General features: G+C 39.1%; 1 protein-coding gene across 4 annotated transcripts in view; it reads left to right on the top strand.

The window, feature by feature from the left end:
* LOC311302546 (NLR family CARD domain-containing protein 3-like) overlaps positions 1-18,791 on the top strand; it is a 32,602-nt gene extending 13,811 nt beyond the window's left edge. For 2 of the 4 annotated variants that reach the window (XM_084428526.1, XM_084428524.1), the window contains 3 exons: positions 12,018-12,191; positions 15,846-16,019; positions 17,815-18,791. Coding sequence is in view for 1 of the 4 variants with exons in the window: in XM_084428523.1 (XP_084284649.1) it covers positions 12,018-12,135; positions 15,962-15,967 (124 nt within the window). In the remaining 3 variants the exon portion in view is untranslated. The remainder of the gene's footprint in view (positions 1-12,017; positions 12,192-15,845; positions 16,020-17,814) is intronic. The other 2 variants (XM_084428523.1, XM_084428525.1) reach the window with 1 other exon arrangement.
* Positions 18,792-21,471: the final 2,680 nt, after the last annotated feature.

Here is a 21,471-nt window from a genome sequence, read left to right as displayed (position 1 = left end):
AGCATTACTAGCCACGGCCCGACAGGTGTCGTAATACCAGTTTCGGCCATGGGAGGCGGTATGCGGGCAACATAACCACCAGCCAAACATGCAATACACGAATAACTCGCACGGCTTGTGGGCGTACTTGAACCTGATGTCAATCGTGTGGAAAGTACAGGCCACTACTACATTCAAATAAAATCTGATAAAAAAAGGAACAGAACCAGAGTAAACATTGGCACTGCTTTCCATCGCTGGAGACAACTAATGGACATGAAAGAAATGAGGTTCGACTCCGAACTTGCAACATTTCTTTTGGATGCTGTTAGTATTTCATTAGAAGTTTGTTTTATATGTTTGTGTAGTTTTTTCGGGAAGTTATAACATAGAAATGTATCGAAGGCTGTTCGATAAACGTATATATAACGTACATAAATATAGTATTGTAATAGTACAGATATATAGCACAATCTCTATAGCTCTTTTCTTCTTGCCAACTACGTGACCTATATTATGTTTATTAAATGGCTTTCCTGAGGTAAATCTGACATAATTGTTCTCCAGCTGTTATTGACCTCTTCATGCTGATAAAAAACACTGATTGGTTGATATTATGTATGAGGAATACATTTTGGTAAGTTGTAGCCTACTGTATCTTTCAACAGTGTTCGTGTTTTTTTTACTATTAGTAGAGATGATCGGTTCACGTGCGCTAGGGATCTGTCGTGTAACATTTACAAGCGGCAAAACGGTATTTATTGTTTGAATTGCGTAATAAAATTGACAGAATCTGAGAGCTGAGATTTTTTTATATCATAACTAACCTGCTCTGTCTAGTCTGTCGGTCTCCGTGTCCTCTTTGCTTCGCGATATTTCTGTGCGTGAGAATATTGATGTGTGGCGTGAGAATATTGATGTGGCGTGAGAGCGTGTGAAAAGTGTTTGCGTGTGTCTCACAGTGAATGTGTGAGAGTTGGCAGCTCTGGTTACGTTGGCGATAGCTTGGTCAACATCAGCGAATGCTGTCTGTCAAATTAATGGAATTCAAACTAACAATAAAAATGTAATATGAACATATTCACTGGTAAAGGTGAAGGGGAGTAGCTTGAAGATGTCATATTCATACTCTAGAGTAGACCAACTCACTCTCTGTATGGAGCTTAAAATATGACAATATGATTTGAATTTGAATTGTGTAAATTTGAATTATTTACAAGTGTAATCTAACAAAATTGAATTTTAGGTGGTAGTTTAAATAGTTCTGAATTTGATTTTTTTAAACGAATATTGAACATTTGAAATTTAACAAATTGAAATGTTTTTATGGCTGAATTTTATAGACATGTATTTTCAAACAGCTAGTTTTTTTGTTCTGAATTCATATACTGCAAATATTCAGTTAAAAAAAAATACAGATTCAAGTTTTCAAGATGAAGAAATTCGGAACTTCAAATTCAGTTTTTTTTTAATTCAAGTTCAAAAATTCAAGTTCAAAAATTCTGATCTTACAGAAAGTAGGTCACAGGTCATCCACAGGGAAGAGTAAAAGATCTCAGATAAGTCGAACAGAGCATTCTGGCTGCAGTGCAGTAGCTTTCTGCCGCAAACGCGGTGGTGCTTCAAGAGAATCCGTGTATCTTTCGTTCAGTCAATTTTTTATTTAATATTAAGAGTAGAAAAATGAGAAAACAGCTTGAGTATTAGATTTTTAATATTCTAGTAGCCTAATAATAGTCCGCTGCAGCAGTTGCACGGAGCTTACAAAACGCGTGTATTGCAACTATAGGCTACATTTAATTTTCTCATCAAACAACTAGACTAACGAATAGCTCGGCACAACAGAAGAGCCTAAGGGCTTTTTCTCTGTGTAGACCAGCTGGTCTGAATTTGCTAAAACCTATTTCCGGACTGTATAGGCTAAGTCACGTTTTATCATGAAACACGCTGTGATTTATTCCAAAGTGACTCAGGCATATATAATGCATTTAACGTTAAATAATCTAAATGTTGACTTTCAAAAGTAGGCGCGCCAAGAAGGCTATTCTCTGTATTTTGGTTCATTTTTGGTGAGCGCCAGAAAGATCTAAAGAGACAGAGACGCGCTAAAAATAATACATTTTACTGTTTCGGATGATGTCATATTATCTGTATGACTATAAATAACAGAGTATTAAGTTATTTCCCAGCAGTGGAACAAATCCAAGTGATGGCGCTCTCACACAACATATTAGGCTATCAGTTCTGGCGTTGCTTCATATCGCAGACTGCTCATTATCAAAATGAAACACAGTCAACCAAATTAAATAAGTCAACCAAATAAAAAGTTATTCTGCCTAATTTAATTGGTCTGTTGTACAATATAAAGGGCAAGCTGTGCCGCACACAGTCCTACGTGTTATTCCAAACATTTCCCTTGCTGTGAACAAGAATGATCAACATCCAGAATGGGTGTCTAGGTGCACTGGAACAGTCCTTCCTAAAACGCATTAAACTTTCATTTACAAAGACGTGAAACTCACCGAGTGGTCAGGGGTGTTCACTGATATGCTCATACAAAAATCGCTGCAAAATATGCTTAACAAAAATATGACCACTTTCAAAAATAAAAGCTTTGACGTGACCATTTTGTCGTATTTTTTGTGTTAATGGAATTAAACTAAAACCTTTTATTTCTATTGATTTGATGTTTTGTTGAGAAATTAAATATTTGACAGATTCTTCTAAAAAAGGCTGAAAAAATATTTCACTTAAATATTACAGATTAAAAAACGAAACGAAAGAAACCGTGCTGAGTTTCAGCTCATTGTGGCGCGCTCCAAACATCTATAAAGGAAACAGAGACATTACGTTTGTTTCCGTTATTTTACAAAATCTGAATATCTTTTGTAAATGTATGAATTATGTCTTGCTTTTATCTGTATGAGCATAAATTACGGAGTAAGAGTTTACTCTCTTGGCAGGAATAAATCCAGTGGTCGCGCCGCCGCCTCTGAATAAAATACAGTCAAACATATAAAATGTTCCAGCGCTCAATCTGAATAGTCTGTAATATAATCTGTGGCGTTCAGCGTGTCCACCGCCTCACTGCGCTGTTATATGGGGAAGGTGATATTTTACGTCAGTAATGCCGAGTACAAAGCTTAGCCTACATAATAGGCCTAATAGTTCAGCTTGATTCGCAGATCATGAAACATCTGGATTCGTACCGAATGAGGAATGTAGGCTTTTTTATTTAAATTAATTCGTTTGGCATCTTATTTAGTTTTATTTAAATAAAAAACCTGTTCCTCGCCTTGAATATATATCCATAGAAGCTGGCATGGCATTAAACAAAGAAAAGAAAAGAGAGATATTATTATTAGTAGTAGTAGGAGTATTATAGCCTAAATATTATTATTATTATTATTATAAACTAGGCTACAATAAAAAGTCAAACAAAATAACGTTATTAATCTGTATTTGTTCTAAACAAGAATATGTGCCAGAGAGAGTTTAACACATCGCTGCACATTATTGTCTTCAGTGCCGCTATAACTGAGAGAGAAACAGGACTGCCCCCTACTGGTGATGTACGGCATGTGCCAGAGAACTTCACCACGGCCGAATCGCCCAATCCCTTTCCCTGTGATTCTTAAAGGTGCTGTATGTAACTTTTTTTATAAAATGAATCCTTTTTTTATTGCCCGTCTGTGAAGGGGTTGTAATCACACATTACAATGATCCACTTTTCGCGTTTTATTACCTCTGAAGGCCAGTATTCCTATTTTTATGTGAAGTCTCCGGGTCGGATTTTCTGCGAAATCCACCGGATGTGACGTGCATGCGCGCTCCCGAGCCTCTCCGTTTTATATATACAGTCTATTGCGACGGCACTGCAGCTAACGACATGGAGTCTGATAACACCAAAAAACGACCTGCCTCCAGCACAACACAGACTCCAAAAAAAAAAAAAATTATCTGCTGAAGCTCGTCAGGCCAAACGTCAATCGGATCGACTCAGGACGAAAACACGGATCAACATTGGCAGAGCGTTTGAATTATGGAGAGACCTCCGCTTTGTTTTAGGTATAAAAACAGACCCTGAGTTGGCTTTCATCCTTTTGGACAGGTAAGCTAACAATACTTCAAAGCATGTAAAATATATTGTGATTTTGTGCTTTAGTTGGCTCAAGTTAGACATCATTAGTTCGCCAGCTAACGCCGACCATTTGCTAACGTTATCTGATGTGAAAGACTACAGTTGTAACTTTATTGCTTTTCACGAGCACGAGCGCTGTTGTTGCAATCTGAAACATCACCGCTAGAGGCCGCTGGATCCTACATACAGCACCTTTAATGGACACATCTGCACAACTTTTGATTTCAAACATGTATTAATAAATGTTGAAATGAACATCAACTAAGATTAATAAATGTTGTAGAAGAATCTGTCATGGTTCGTTCATGTTAACTAATGTAGTGAACTAGTGTGTAACAAATGAAACCTTATTGTAGTGTAAGCAAATAATCATCTCTGTGAGTCCATGTAATGCAAGTGGATTCAGAAACCACACAAAGTGAACATGACTGTAATCCATAAACCCCAGCTGATGAATCAGTGCTTCTGAAGTGAAACAAATATTTCAAACTTTTCACAATATAAACCTTTGCTTCCGGCACAACACACACACATTCAGGAGTTCATGTTTGTCTTAAACGTCAGCACGTTCTGAAGCGTGATATAAGCGAACTGTGAAACTCACAGGAATGCCGCTCATCTTCCGCATCACTTCTGGTGTGAGCTTCAGAACGCACTTGTGTCGCTTCACGCCGATATCATTAACCCGTGTGCGACCATTGGCTGGAAGTGAGTGTTTATAACACTCTTATGGAAAATGAAACAAAGTGAACATGACGGTAATACAAAAAGAAAATATATCCATATATCTGGATCTGAAGTCTCTTCTGCTCACCAAGGCTGCATTTATTGGATTAAAAATACAAAAGAACAGTAATGTTATTAAATATCAAGACAATTTAAGATAACTGTTTTTTTATTTTAATATATTTTAAAGTGTACTTTATTCCTGTGATCAAAGCTGAATCTCAGCATCATTACTCCAGTCTTCAGTGTCACATGATCCTTCAGAAATCATTCTGATATGATGATTTGATGCTCAAGAAACATTCATTATTATTATTATCAATGTTGAAAACAGTCGTGTACAATTTTCTTTCAGGATTCTTTGATGAATAGAAAGTTACACTTTACTATATATTCACGTAGAAAAGAGCTGTTTTACATTGGAATAATATTTCACAATATTACTGTTATTATTAATGAAATAAATGCAGCAGAAGAGACTTCTTTTTAAAACCTTAAAGATATTAGCGATCCCGCACGTTTGGCTGGTAGTGTATCTGCATGTGTTGCTCTGGAATCATCATTCGTCTCCACAACTGCATAATTACACCAGTTGTCTGTAATATGATGGTATTGTATTATACAATAAGCGAGTACATCATGAATGGCTTTTTTCAAAGTGTGTTTTTGTCCTATCCTGAATCACTACGGTAAGCCTGTAATAAGCGTTTAGACTCGGACTACTTTACAGCGGTCGGGTCGCACCGCGGCGGAGTAACGTTAGCCCAGCGCCTGCGGGACTCACCGCGTCAGAGACATAAACAGAGAGAAGTTTATTACAGTTTTTTACGATTGTTTACACACTAAAATAAAAATTTCCACACAATTTGCAAAATTCTACTCCAAGGAGCAAAACACCTCCACAGATTTGCACAACATTACACACAATGTCTGCTTCACCCTTTTTGCAAAACATTACACACAGTGATTTGTAAAACTCTACACACATTTTCACACCTTAGACACAGATAAGGATTGTGAGGTTACTTCCTTGTCATTACAAAGCACCGGATTGCCAATGACCACACTAATGAACGAATTGGATAAACACAACCACCAGGTGTGGAAGCACACATGTGCTAATTTGAAAACGCAGCACTCAGGTGTGCTATAAAAGGTAGCAGGTGAATTCACCTGTCTTCAACGAAGATGGAAGGAGCTAGAAGAAAAAGAAGAGTGAGAATGAGAGGGGGAGCTCAAAGAGGAGATGAAGGAGGTAGAGGAAGAGGAGAAGGAGGTAGAGGAAGAGGCCTAGGTAGAGGAAGAGGTAGGGAAGGACTTATGCCATTGAAGACATAGCCTGTGATGTGGATGAAATCTTATGGCCTGATCCAGCCAGACGGAGAGATGATGAATAGTTACAGTATTCTTGTTGCTTTTACAGTAGTTTTTCTTCAGAGTCAAAGTGTATGTACTTCATGCAGTAATTTTTATTTGTCTACATATTTTATTTTGTTTCATTGATTTCATTGTTGGTTGATTACTGTAACTGATTATGGTAAGAAATACTGTGTAAGTATTGAAATAAATACTTGAAATATTCAGTCACAGCATCAGTGTTGTGCAGTGCTTTGTAAATTTATAGTAGGCCTATTTGTGTACATTCTCCCTATATCTCAACTAATCATGAAGAATGTTGTGGGTATGTCACTTTTTTTTTTTTTTTTTTGTCATCTAAATTATCCCTTACATAACAATGTCTGGCCAAAAATTTAGCACATGCTATTTCCTAAAATTAGTTTTTTTACAAATGTGTTTTATATTTATCACAGCTGTGTGTAACTGGCTGCAATAGTGTCTGATCATTGAGCACTGTGTTGGTCAAATGAAAACTAATAGCATTTTCACAAATATGTGTTTATGTTTTGACTGAAGTGTGTCATTTTGCAAACAATCTAGGAATTATGCAAATTGAGTGTGGTGTTTGGATAATTGTTATTCTGTTTTGAAAAAAAGAACCCGATTTTCAAAATTGCGTGTAAACAATTGAAAAAAACTGTAACTGATAGAGCGCTGATTCATCCAGTAGTGAAACAAGTGAAGTCTTTATGAATCAATCATTCAAACCCATTTTAAAAATAGTATGTTTCACCTGTCTGGATCTTACATGTGTGTTCAAGCATATTCTCCCCTTTCTGAGAGGGTGTTCTCCACTGCTGGAGACACTGTAAGCTATAGGAGAGTCCCACATTCTCCAAGAGGATGCAGAAATGTTTATTTTCCTTATTTTTGCAAAAATTTGTTGACATTACCAGTCTGTTAAACTCATTTGACAAGTATAAGAAATAAACACACACAGGATTGTGCATTTTCCCCTTACTGCTGTGTTTTATTAGTTGTTTTAATCATTTTATTGAATGGGAACCGGAACCGGAAAATGTCTTACGATTCCCAACCCGCTGTTCCCAATAAGCTGTTTCATGACGACTCTCTCTGGGTCAGCGGCAGCGCCAACACAGATCTTAAATATCGCGATATGATTTAGTCAAAGGTTTAATAGACAGAGGAATCTGAAGAAGATGGTGTGTGTGTTTGAATGGAGATCACAGTATTTTAAAGATGAATCGTGCAGCTCTACTGTCTTATCTCTCTCTCAGCATATGAGCAGCGCGAGGGCTTTCAGTGCTTTCAGTCTCACGGCTCTTCCACACGTCCACTTGACATGGATATTACGACACTCAACACTCATATGCTGCGTTCATGTCATCTCGTAAAGATTGTCACATATAACAACAATCATTATAATAATAATTTTAATAGGTACTCAAAGCCCTTTACAAGGAAGGGGGAATCTCCTCAACCACCACCAATGTGCAGCATCCACCTGGATGATGCGACGGCAGCCATATTGCGCCAGAACGCCCACCACACACACCAGCTTACTGGTGGAGAGGAGACAGTGATGAAGCCAATCAGTATATGGGGATGATTAGGAGGCCATGATGGACCGAGGCCAAGGGGCAAATTTGGCCAGGATGCCGGGGTTACACCCCTACTCTTTTTCGAAGGACATCCTGGGATTTTTAATGACCACAGAGAGTCAGGACCTCGGTTTAATGTCTCATCCGAAGGACGGGTTATTATCTACAAGCATAGCGATTATTATTTAAGAAAATAAAGGACTAAATATGAAAGTTTATTAAATGAACTATAATTATACATTTATAATGACACACTGCATACAGTACAACACCATTCTCTGATCAGATCTTTGAAATCAAGCCGTCGTGCTCAATCGTGTTTAATAGACAGCATGACCAGACCATTCAGTCTTTCCTGAGACAGTGTTCACTAAAACATTGACAGGATCATTGAATCAGTGATTTGAACTCGGTAAACTAAATCAGTTCTGTTCATGAATGAATCATCTAGACTGGTTTATTAACGGGTTTCTCCTATTCACGGCAATGAACCGACTCAAATGATTCATTCACGAATCGGACATCATTACAAATGTATATCTATGACTAGAACGACATCGTAAATGTTGATCGATTCCTCACAGAAATCGGCTCCAAGTCTTCAGAAAGCCTAAATATATTCATCACTGGACTAGTTTTATTGTCACTTGGTGATTTTGCGTTTCTGCCCTGCGCCGTTTCTGAATAACACACACACACACACACACACACACACACACTATAATGAATACCCGTTCTTTATAACTGTTATGATGATGAGGAAGGAGAACCAAGGCGCAGACAAAGTACACTAAACACGATTTATTATAGGCAAAAAGGGGAAAATAAAGCCCACAATGGGGTAAAACAAGACAAGACTGAGGATACTAACTAGACTATTAACTTGACAGAAGACTAGACACTAACTAACAGCAAATACACGAACAGGATCTTCACAGGACTCGTAACGAAGACAGGATACTCACAGGAATTATTTTGCAATGACTCACCCGAAATAATAGCACAGGCAAGATTCACAGAGTAACATCACCGCAGTATTCACAATGAACCAACACAGGACAGAAAACATGAGGGGATTAAAAAGGGAGAAACTAATCAGGAACAGATGACACAGGTAAAGCAATAATCTAACCAGGGACACAGGTGAAACAATAATGACTAAACAAGGGGGCGGGGTTACATGACGAGACAACGCAAGCACATGGCCAAACAAATGGCAATGTGCTGCACATGAAACATGGGCCTGTCATGATCCTGCCTCAAGACCAGGGAAAATCAGAGACAAGAAGGCAGAATCATGACAGAACCCCTCCCTTAAGGAGCGGCTTCCAGACGCTCCCTGAGGGAACACTAAACACGTGACATGACGGACTGAGACATGGACACAAACCAACAAAACATGACAAAAACCAACAACGGCAAACATGAATAAACAATAGCAGGGTTGGGGTGAAAAATCAAAAACAACAGACAAGGCAGAGGAGGTGGAGACAACACAGAGTTCATGGAGGAATGTCCAGGATGGGTGGGTGGGACTGTGGTCTTGGGTGGACAGGACGATGGCTGAGGACGAGGGGTCCGGGCAGACTTGGATGGGGAAACACGAGGAACAGTCTTAGGGGAAACAGACCGGGGTGAAGTGGTGACAGGGGTGTCCGGGGAAACAAACAGAGGTCGGGTGACAGCTGGTACGGGGCTGGACACATTAGCTGGGACAGGGCTGGACACATTAGCTGGGACAGGGCTGGACACATTAGCTGGGACAGGGCTGGACACAGACATCCTCCAGTCTGCTGGGACAGGGCTGGACACATCAGCTGGGACAGGACTGGACACAGACATCCTCCAGTCTGCTGGGACAGGACTGGACACATCAGCTGGGACAGGACTGGACACAGACATCCTCCAGTCTGCTGGGACAGGACTGGACACATCAGCTGGGACAGGACTGGACACAGACATCCTCCAGTCTGCTGGGACAGGACTGGACACATCTGCTGGGACAGGACTGGACACATCAGCTGGGACAGGACTGGACACATCAGCTGGGACAGGACTGGACACATCAGCTGGGACAGGACTGGACACATCAGCTGGGACAGGACTGGACACATCAGCTGGGACAGGACTGGACACATCAGCTGGGACAGGACTGGACACATCAGCTGGGACAGGACTGGACACATCAGCTGGGACAGGACTGGACACATCAGCTGGGACAGGACTGGACACATCAGCTGGGACAGGACTGGACACATCAGCTGGGACAGGACTGGACACATCTGCTGGGACAGGACTGGACACATCAGCTGGGACAGGCATCTCCAGAATCTTGGCTAGACTGGACAGATACTCGGACAAGGCTCTTGCAGCGATGACAATTGGCATCTCGTGGCTCGCCGAAACCGACCGCAAAACAGCCTTAGCAGCTGAATCGGCCGCTGCTCGCTCTGCAGCCCTCATGACTGCAGACTCTGGAACAGCGCTTGCAGAAGCTGGCTCTGGAACAGCGCTTGCAGAAGCTGGCTCTGGAACAGCGCTTGCAGAAGCTGGCTCTGGAACAGCGCTTGCAGAAGCTGGCTCTGGAACAGCGCTTGCAGAAGCTGGCTCTGGAACAGCGCTTGCAGAAGCTGGCTCTGGAACAGCGCTTGCAGAAGCTGGCTCTGGAACAGCGCTTGCAGAAGCTGGCTCTGGAACAGCGCTTGCAGAAGCTGGCTCTGGAACAGCGCTTGCAGAAGCTGGCTCTGGAACAGCGCTTGCAGTGGTGGGCTCTGGAACAGACAGAGACAGAGAACGAGAGGCTCCCTTTCTCCTCTTCTTTCTCCTAGGCCGCGGAGCAGATGCCATGGACGGACTGGTGACAGGAGAGGGAGGTGAAGCGGGAACCGTTAAGGGAACTGGGGAGCTCAGCGCAGGCGAGGAGGACTCCGGGCAGGAAGACTCCGATGCTGACTCCCACGACGGGTGCCTTCCACGCTTACCATGAAGATTGATGGACGTGGAAGGTGTCTCAGGAGTTGCAGCGGGACTGGGTTGGTCCCCATGTGTAGCGACGGCTAGCAGACGACCCTCAGGGATCACAGGAAGTGAAGCGGACAAAGAAGACCTTGTAGAACCCTCTCGATCACCTCCTCTACTGCGGCCTCCACGGATCCCGCGAAACACGACCAACCGGGTCCCTTCAAAAGATTGTCGCTGGAGCTGGGAGAACATACCGTCTGCTGGGTTCTTTAATGGTTGGTTCATTCTGTTATGATGATGAGGAAGGAGAACCCAGGCGCAGACAAAATACACTAAACACGATTTATTATAGGCAAAAAGGGGAAAATAAAGCCCACAATGGGGTAAAACAAGACAAGACTGAGGATACTAACTAGACTATTAACTTGACAGAAGACTAGACACTAACTAACAGCAAATACACGAACAGGATCTTCACAGGACTCGTAACGAAGACAGGATACTCACAGGAATTATTTTGCAATGACTCACCCGAAATAATAGCACAGGCAAGATTCACAGAGTAACATCACCGCAGTATTCACAATGAACCAACACAGGACAGAAAACATGAGGGGATTAAAAAGGGAGAAACTAATCAGGAACAGATGACACAGGTAAAGCAATAATCTAACCAGGGACACAGGTGAAACAATAATGACTAAACAAGGGGGCGGGGTTACATGACGAGACAACGCAAGCACATGGCCAAACAAATGGCAATGTGCTGCACATGAAACATGGGCCTGTCATGATCCTGCCTCAAGACCAGGGAAAATCAGAGACAAGGCAGAATCATGACAATAACGTTCTTCCTATAAGATTATTTTACGAAGTAAATACCAAAATCATCCAGGAAATTATGGAGTTCTGCTGGACCCTTAGAATCGTCCCAATCCTCCCCTGCTAACACACACACACACACACAAACACACACACAGACACAAACACACACACAGACACAAACACACACACACACACACACACACACACACATTGGGTTTACATGTTTTATGGGGACTTTCCATAGAAATAATGATTTTTATACTCTACAAACTCTATAATCAATCCCCTAATCCTAACTGATGAATTTTCACAATGTGAACTAATGAGTATTTGTATATATTTCATATTGACAGCATTATGTTATTTTTTTAAGTGTCGTGTTTATCTCTGGATATAGGCTTAATGTGTGTCATTGTTCTCTACAGGTTGGATAGCTGTGGTGTGACAGATGAAGGTTGTGCTGCTCTGGCTTCAGCTCTGAGATCAAACCCCTCACACCTGAGAGATCTGGATCTGTCTGGGAATAATCTAGGAGACTCAGGAGTGAAGCTGTTTTCTGCTGGACTGGCGAATCCTCACTGTAAACTGGAGACACTGAGGTAAGATCATACGTTACTCTCACATGAAACTGTCACTAGGGGCGTTTCCATTACAGATTTGCTCAAAACTTTTGCGATTTTTTTTTTTTTTTTTCTAAATGTCGACAAAAGGTGTATCTTTTGATTCCTTTATCCAATCACCACAACATTTGATGCAGATGCAGCTCATATGTAGAGGGACTTCCCCCAAAAAAAATTTTTTCATAATCTTTTTTCCTTCCTGAGTTATTCCATGTCAAATAAGAAAGATATGCATTATCATTATGAAAATGCTATATATTTCCTGTCTTTTATCAGCAGTTTCTCGGCAGGAGAATGTCCAAATGTAATGTAATTTATATTTTCAAAAAAATTGAAAAGTGTTCTATCAAACGATACCTACCTTTAGACTCTCCTAGTTATAGTTTTGGAGTTATGAGTCTTTAGTTTTGTGTGTGTCACTCAGACAAAACTCTAAAAATGCCTTAGTTTTTTGTTCATAATTGCTGTTGCCAATTTTGAATAAGAGTTACTGTTCATTGAATTGTACAAGAAAAAAAAATAATGAAAATGTTTATTATAGAAGGTTAATAAAAAAATTTATGACTGAAAGAATTGCATTTTTATTAAGTTAGAATTAAAACAATGGGAATTAAAATGCTTTCCATTTGTTCTCTTTCTAATGCAATGTTCAGGTTTGACTGTATTATAAAGTAAAACTGGCACTTCAAATTACCATTTAAACCAACCAACCAAACAAAAAACTTGACAAAAATAGTCTTTGAGAATCTCTTATTATTTATTAAAATCCACAACCTGAAAAAAATATGTGCAAAAACGTGTGAATTCACAAGCCTTTCTACAGAGAGCTGTAAATCCATCTAGTGGTTAAAATATGATATTGCACGATAATTATGCTCACTACATCCACCAGATGGCACCAATCTGACTCCAAAAATTGTTTTCTATAGGCCTAGTCTGTACTTTAAAGGTCCCGTTCTACGTGATCCCATGTTTCAAACTTTAGTTAGTGTGTAATGTTGTTGTTAGAGTATAAATAATATCTGTAAAATTATAAAGCTCAAAGTTCAATGCCAAGCGAGATATTTTATTTAACAGAAGTTGACTACATAAAACGGCTCGATTGGACTACACCCCTCTACTTCCTTCATTAGTGACATCACCAGAACCGTGTTTAGACTAGCCTCCGCCCACAGGAATGCTCCCTCAACTCTACTGGCTACTTGCGCACTTCTTATAACTTAGCCTACTGTGTTTACTCAGCTCTTACCGTGATTTTCTGAAGTAAAACTGACGCTTCATCTTTTGTGTGATGTACAATAAACTTTATTAAACTCATCAGTACATGTTTGATCATCATTCGGACCTGGTCCGAAACAGCAGACTTGTAGGCTGTTAATAAATAATGGATACATACAAGCAGATGACAATACGTTATAATAACCGTAATTAAACTACTAAACCATACCTGTTTCATCTCTATACAGCACTCTGACTCTGTAGGCATTATTGTCCGACTCGAAATGAACGCCGTTACTGAGAGTTTCTGATATTATCGTCATTCCATGAGATGAATTTGTCCTGACAGACTGAGCGCGAGCTCATGAAGCTCCGCCCCCTGGGTCGTCCAGCAGCAGCTCATTTGCATTTAAAGGGCACACACTGAAACAGCTCGTTTTTCTGAGCCCCAAAAAATGTCAATTTAAACATGCTGTAAAAAATGATCTGTTGGGTATTTTGAGCTCAAACTTCACATACACACTCTGGGGACATCAGAGACTTATTTTACATCTTGTGAAAAGGGGCATACAACGGGACCTTTAACCTGAAATACAGAATTAATAAAAAAATAAAAATAAAAAAAATTATATTATATTCAATGGGAAAAAATGGATCATAATTATTGCATAAATATTCATTATTATCTTAAAATTCTCTTAAAACACCACAGAAAAAAAGGAAAAATATCATGAACAAAAATACATTTCATTGATTTTACTGAAAAAAAAAAAAATCTGAATCCCGCCCTCCGGGTCATTTTAGACCCGAAGACCCCAAGTGTGACGAAAACATGAGGAACCCCAGAGGGCTAGGCTACTGTATTGTATATGTCTGATTCATGTTGAAGTGTTTGGGACATGGCTTTTAATGCTGAGTCTTTTGTTTATGTACACAGGCTATCAAAGTATATCAAAATATGAATTTATATTTATTGGCCAATATATCGGTTATCGGCTTTCAAATGAAAAGAATTATCGGTTAAAAATATCTGAAAAATCTGCTTGAGTAACGAAGTATTTGTGCTTCCCATCTCTGACACTTTGACATGGTGATCTACATTTAACAGCCTTTACTTTAAACACACTCAATCTCAGCACAGTCAGGATTAACACAGTCCATTCATTTTAATTTTAGGGGGAAACTGGAAACTGTAGAGATTTTTCTCCAGGTTTAAAGTCTACATCATGTCAATGTCACAGATTATGACCTGGAGAAACACTATAGTACATCGATGACACGCCAGTGTGTGTATTATTAATGAGACTGCGTGTTCTTATCCTATGAGAAGACATTTCTCTTCTTCATGACAGCACACAGTGTTTTTCTATGACAGACGCTTCAAACTGTAAAATCAGGCAGTAGTTTAGAGAGGCGTTCATGGGTCGCAAGTGTGTGTGTCCATGGAGCAAGAGTTGAGTGTGTTGCAGGCTTCCCCCGTGATGCTGTCAGGCCGAGACTCGCTGCGGGCGCTTGGTTGGCCAGAAACTACCGACACAATCAAACTGTGTGTGTGTGTGTGTGTGTGTTTGTGTGTGTGTGTGTGTGTGTGTGTGTTTGTGCGTGTGTGTGTGTGTGTGTGTGTGTGTGTGTGTGTGTGTGTGTGTGTATGTGTGTGTGTGTGTGTGTGTGTGTGTGTGTGTGTAACAAGCGTCTTTCTGAGGAGAGCTACGAGAATTTCTGTCTTCTCTGTCCATCTTTATTGTCAGTGTCCTGAAGGGACGTAGATGTGTGATCTACGCAACCGGTTTTTATGACATTTGTGTGAGAAAATGATTATCATATACAGTATATATGCATTTATAGTGAATGTATGGAAAATACAGATTGTGTTGAATGATCTGATAGGACTTTCACTGTCCGCTGTAAAATCCTCCAGTTTCCCCCTGATATGTAGTGAGAGCCGGCATGGGCCACTGACAGATGACACACACACACACACACACACACACACACACACACACACACACACACACACACACACACACTATAATGAATACCCGTTCTTTATAGCGTTCTTCCTATAAGATTATTTTACAAAGTAAATACCAAAATCATCCAGGAAATTATGGAGTTCTGCTGGACCCTTAGAATCGTCCCAATCCTCCCCTGCTAACACACACACACACACACACACACACACACACACACACACACACACGTTGGGTTTACATGTTTTATGGGGACTTTCCATAGAAATTTTGATTTTTATACTCTACAAACTCTATAATCAATCCCCTAATCCTAACTGATGAATTTTCACAATGTGAACTAATGAGTATTTGTATATATTTCATATTGACAGGATTATGTTATTTTTTGAATGTCGTGTTTATCTCTGGATATAGGCTTAATGTGTGTCATTGTTCTCTACAGGTTGGATGGTTGTGGTGTGACAGATGAAGGTTGTGCTGCTCTGGCTTCAGCTCTGAGATCAAACCCCTCACACCTGAGAGATCTGGATCTGTTTGGGAATAAACTAGGAGACTCAGGAGTGAAGCTGTTAGAGGATCTGAGGGATGATCCACATTATAAACTGGAGACACTGAGGTAAGAACAGTTTAACGATTTTCATCATCATATTTTTATTTAAAGTTCAATTGGCTAATTTACTCACTAGAAATATAAGTAAATTGTACCAGGTTCAGTAACACCACTGTGTGTGTGTGTGTGTGTGTGTGTGTGTGTGTGTGTGTGTGTGTGTGTGTGTGTGTGTGTGTGGATATTTTGTCTGAGATCATCAGATAATGAGTCTTAAATTCAGCTTCAGTTTCTGTAGGTCTCTGAACTTTAAACTGTGTTTAATATGTGTGTAATCATCATGAGTGTGATTCTGCTCATAACTATTATCTTGTTACAAAATTAAATGTTATTGTCTGGGGTCTCTAGAGACCCCAAAAACCTCAAGTGTAGACATAAATAAAGACCATCAGAGGGTTAAACTGTGTTTAATATGAGTGTAATTCTGCTCATACTGTTGTGACTGATTGTGAAAATAATATTAATGTTATTTTCAGCTTTTCCCCTTTAACTGTCTCTATAGGCATCTCTACACAGCGAGTTAAGGCTGCTCTAAAGCGGCTCTGTGTCTGCTCAAAGTTCTGTGGAAAGACTCAATGCCGCATGAAAGCAGACTTAAAATATGCCGGTCTGACCCGCCTCAGCCCCGAGTGTCAAAGATGACTCTGATATTGTTTTGTTCAGTGTAAATGAACGCGATCTTGTGTCGCTCTAAACTACGCCATTGTCATGACAACCAAACGCGCGGCGAGAATCAAGAAGCGGAAGACTAAACATATCGGCCATAATCCATATTGCTTTAGCCACATTAAAAAATGTCAGCCAACTAAGAGACAATAGAGTAAAAGTGTCCTGTACTCACATCGTGAAGAAACCACCAGAATAACAGTGTCGACGTGTGTAATCAATTGGCTTTCGCCGTTTGTAATCTTCCTCTGAAGAGACTGGCAGATCAACGCGCTTCTACATTTCTCTCAGATACGCTAATGCTTATTCGCCGTCACTGTGTGATATTATATTCCAGAAATCCTCTTCTTGAGGACGATATTACACACACACACACACACACACACACACACACACACTGCCTGAATTGTTCTTTCTGGCTCTTTGAAAAACATGAATAAATCCTGCGGTGATCGACCCGGTGTAATAATTCATAATATATTTGTAGCATTTGTTCCATCTGGAATAGTTTTATTAAGAAATATAAAATAGCTCTCAGTACCACAGAATTATGACGAACATCAGAGCGTGAGATCGCTATATCACACAGAGGAAATCTGACATTCTGTGTTTTTATTTATCTTGAGTTTTATTTCTTTAATATTTAATTACTTTTACATTCATTTTATAACACTTTGTTAAAACTGTAGTTTTAAAATAGTAATGTTCAAAGTATTATTTCCCGCGATTTTAATAACTAATTCCTGTGTAAATGCATTTATGTTCTCGGCGTCAGAGAAGCAATAAACATTCTGTGTAAATGCACATTTTGTGATTTTATGCCGCTTCAGATTTGGTTTGTGTGTAAAGACGCCTTATGTGTGTGATAATCTGAGATCTGGGTTGTTATGAACTGATATTAAATGTGTAGTGAGTGTAATGGTCATTTCTGCTGGTTCTGGATCAGCTGTCCGGTGTGTGAAAGTGACCTTTCATGTGCTTTTGATTTTGTAAAGTGACTTTGAGCATCAGATAGAAGCGATATGATCATGCTTGAGAATGAATTAATATAGATGATCTAGTTAGTTTTCTTATGAAAAGATGTGACAGATGTAATATCTCATACTGCATATGTGACTGTGTGTGTGTTTTATTTTAGGACTGGCTATTAGATGACAGTGTGATCTTGTGCTGATCATCTGATGGTGAATAAGGATCCACTACAGAGACTCAGTCAACAGAATCAACAGAGACTGAAGATACAGTGACTTCACTGTTAGAAATGAAGACTTCATGTAGATCTCAGCGATCCTCTGACAGACCTGATGAGGCGGCAGTGAAACACCTTTTATTTCACAGCAAATTACAGTTTCTCATTCATAGATTAATCATTTTATGTGTATAAACGCACAGTAACTCAAAAAGCTCTGAGTTTTGTCACAGAGTAAATAAAGAGCCTGAATATCTCTGTGTTTGTGTTGTACCAGCAGAGGGAGACAAAGACTGATGAAATATTCATTTTTCATAATTATGAGAAGAAGAAGAAACAGTTCAAGCTCACTTTTGGAAAACAATGGAAGCTCAAGTTTATACATCATGTTTTTAATAATGGTTGCATTACATGTGTATTAATGTATTAAAGGGGTCATATGATGTGTTTTCATGTTTTCTTTTTCTTTAGTGTGTTATGTAGATGTTTTTGCATGTATAAGATCTACAAACTTACAAAGCTCAAAGTCTCCTACAAAAGATTTTGGTGCTCGAGCCCTTTTCAGAATGAATCAGAAGTGCCCCTCTCAAACAAATATCAATGATAATATTGTGGTCAATAAAACAAAATGCATTCGATTATAATTAACATGACAATGTGAACAAAACTAACGACAATTTATTATTTTTTCCGAAGTGTTAACAACTTAGTGTTAACTAATAATTGTTATAAACTGGTACTACCAACAAAATATGAGTGCATTCCTGGAGCTGGGCGTCGTTACACTCCATCCTCATGATCGCTTTCTGCAGGACTTTTACGGGCTTTCCTCAACTCACTGAAGTGACGTCGGTGTCCGGGTTAGCGCTAGCATGAGCCGTCAGGCAAGTGTTATTTAAATAAACTCCTGATGTACTTACAAACTTTCCAATGCCTCGTTTTATGAGTACAGAACCTATTTGTTTTACTGTAGAAGTTTGGTGCCATTCTGGGCATTATTAGTGGGGTAATTTATGAGATTCATCATTGGATCCATTAGCGCCTGCACTAAACCATCCGGCTGATGTCTCTAAATAAGCTCTAACTGTAATAATGTTCATCCAAGGGGGAAAAGGCTTCTGGGGGTGTTTGGCTCGAGGTCATGGTGCAAAGGACCCTAGTTTAATTTTACTCCGAACCATCCCTTTAACCCTCTACTTTTGCTGAATTTTAAAAAATGTTCTCTTTGTCCAAATGGCATGAAACTTTGTACGACTCTCAACCCTTTATAGATCTACACATTTTTATTTTATGTTAGCGTGAAAAAAATAGTCACACTCATTGTCTTTGGGGTCTCCAGGGACCCAGACAATAACATTTGTACAACACAACTTTGTAACAGAATAATAGTTTTTTTTATTAACAAGTGTAAATTTGCTCTGTTTATTAATGGTTTTTCTCCACATTTATGCAGTTTTGGAGGATTTATGATATATAAAAAAAAAAAAAGTTTTTTTCTTTTTTTAAAAAACAGGTTTTTATACAAAAACAGCTTTTTATGTAAAAGTCACTTTATAAAAGACCCAAATTTCTAAATTTTGTTTAGTGGCTAAAATGATCATTTTTTACTTTTAAAACTACATTTTCCAAAATATGGGCAAAAATGTTACACTAAACCATGTACACTTATCCATGTTATCCCTATAAATTAAATTTAGAAATGTGGGTCTTTTATAAAGTGAATTTTACTTAAAAACCTGTTTTTGTATAAAAACCTATTAAAAAAAAACTTTTTAAAATGTATATAACTTTAAAATATAGCATAAATACTGCACAAATGTAGAGTAAAAACAGAGTAAAATTACATTTGTAAAAAAAAAAAAACTATTATTCTGTTTTAAAATTGCATGTTATATTCTGGGGTCCCTGGAGACCCAAATACAACGAGTGTCGGCCCAAATGAAGATAATCAGAGGGTTAAGGGATACAATTATTGACTACTGGGGGACTTTAAAGGGATAGTTCACTTTGAAATTAAATTTTGGTATGTTTTAGCTTACCTCAAGGGCATCCAAGATGTAGGCGTCTTTTTTTCCGCAGTAGTTTCAATTTTGATATTTTTAGGTCAAACCGTTCTTGTCTGTCAGTCCTATAATGCAGGTCTGTGGTCACTGTCTCAAAGAGCAAGCACAGAGTCCAAATTAAACAATTCCCCATCATAAGTACACATTGATGGACGAAACGAGCGGTTTGTGTGAGAAGACGAACAGTATTTATATCGTTTTTAACTCTTGTACACAGCCACGTCCAAGTGAGCAGATGGAAGAACGGATGGTGGAGATGTGGCAACAGTATGAGTGCCTATTTAATGTCTCCTCAAAAGAGAACCACAACCGGAGCGACAAAGAGAAGAGCTGGGGAGAGATCGCTTCAGATTTGAACGTACCGGGTGAGTGTAAAAAGTTGCTAGCGCACTAGCTAGCAAATGTAAACATTAGATCGAGGTCAATGATCATCTGCTACATTCAGGTCTAACAAAAGATGAATTGCATAGTTAGTTAGTTTGAATAATATTACTAATATTTAATGATATTAGTTCAGTTGAATTCAGAGAGGAAACACAGTGCATGTCAGTGTCAGTGTATATTTTCAGTGGAGGAGGTGAAAACAAGAGCAACAACATTACGGACACAATACACCACGCTTCTCAAACCTAAACCAAGTGGGAGTGTGGAGAAAGGGCTCAATCATAAGCAGGCTTGGCTGTTGAGGAATCTGGAGTTCCTCAAAAAACATGTTGCCCAACGCCCCAGTGAGACCAGTGTAAGCAGAGCACTATTATGGACAGGCATATTGTGTGCTTAAGTAATGGAGATATTTGCATAATTAGATATTAATTATCAGGAAATTTTCTAATCCTTTAAATTCTTGCACTGGCATAAAATTGTTTTTCAGCTTGATCAATCTGTCAAAGACTTGATTGACGGGCAGGACATGGATGACCCCACCAGCGATGAGGACATTATAAATACATCCGAGGCACCAGGTAAAATAACAATTGTAGATGTAAAGACTAATAAAATGCTGAAAAAGTGATGTCAGATTAGTTGTTTTGTCATTCAGGATGCCAGGTGTCCTATTGTTAAGTTTGCACAAAACAGATCAAGCAGTGACATTTTCATAACTGGTGTATCCAAAATGGTCAATGTTTATGATAATGTCTTTATTCAAATGATTTATTTTATTAATTATTCTTTACATATTATTATTCTTTTACATGTTATGGAGATATTTAATCATTTATAAATATTCTACTATATGCTCTGATATATTTCTAAATGCAAGATCTTTGGATTCTCTTCTGTGCTGTAATAACAATGTAATTTCTCTTACTTTAATTTTTTATCTCATTAACCACAGCACCACATCCCTCTACCCAAAGAAGGGGTGAAGAACTCACCAGCTCTTTTCCCACTCCCAAATCGGGATCGAAACGTCACAAAGGGGATGCAGATTCTATCGAGCGACAGAAACTTAAAGGGATAGTTCACTTTGAAATTAATTTTTGATATGTTTTAGCTTACCTCAAGGGCATCCAAGATGTAGGTGTCTTTGTTTCCGCAGTAG

This window comes from Rutilus rutilus (genome assembly GCF_951802725.1).
Source record: "Rutilus rutilus genome assembly, chromosome: 13".
Taxonomy (NCBI): domain Eukaryota; kingdom Metazoa; phylum Chordata; class Actinopteri; order Cypriniformes; family Leuciscidae; genus Rutilus; species Rutilus rutilus.
This window is presented reverse-complemented; position numbering and strand designations above follow the sequence as displayed.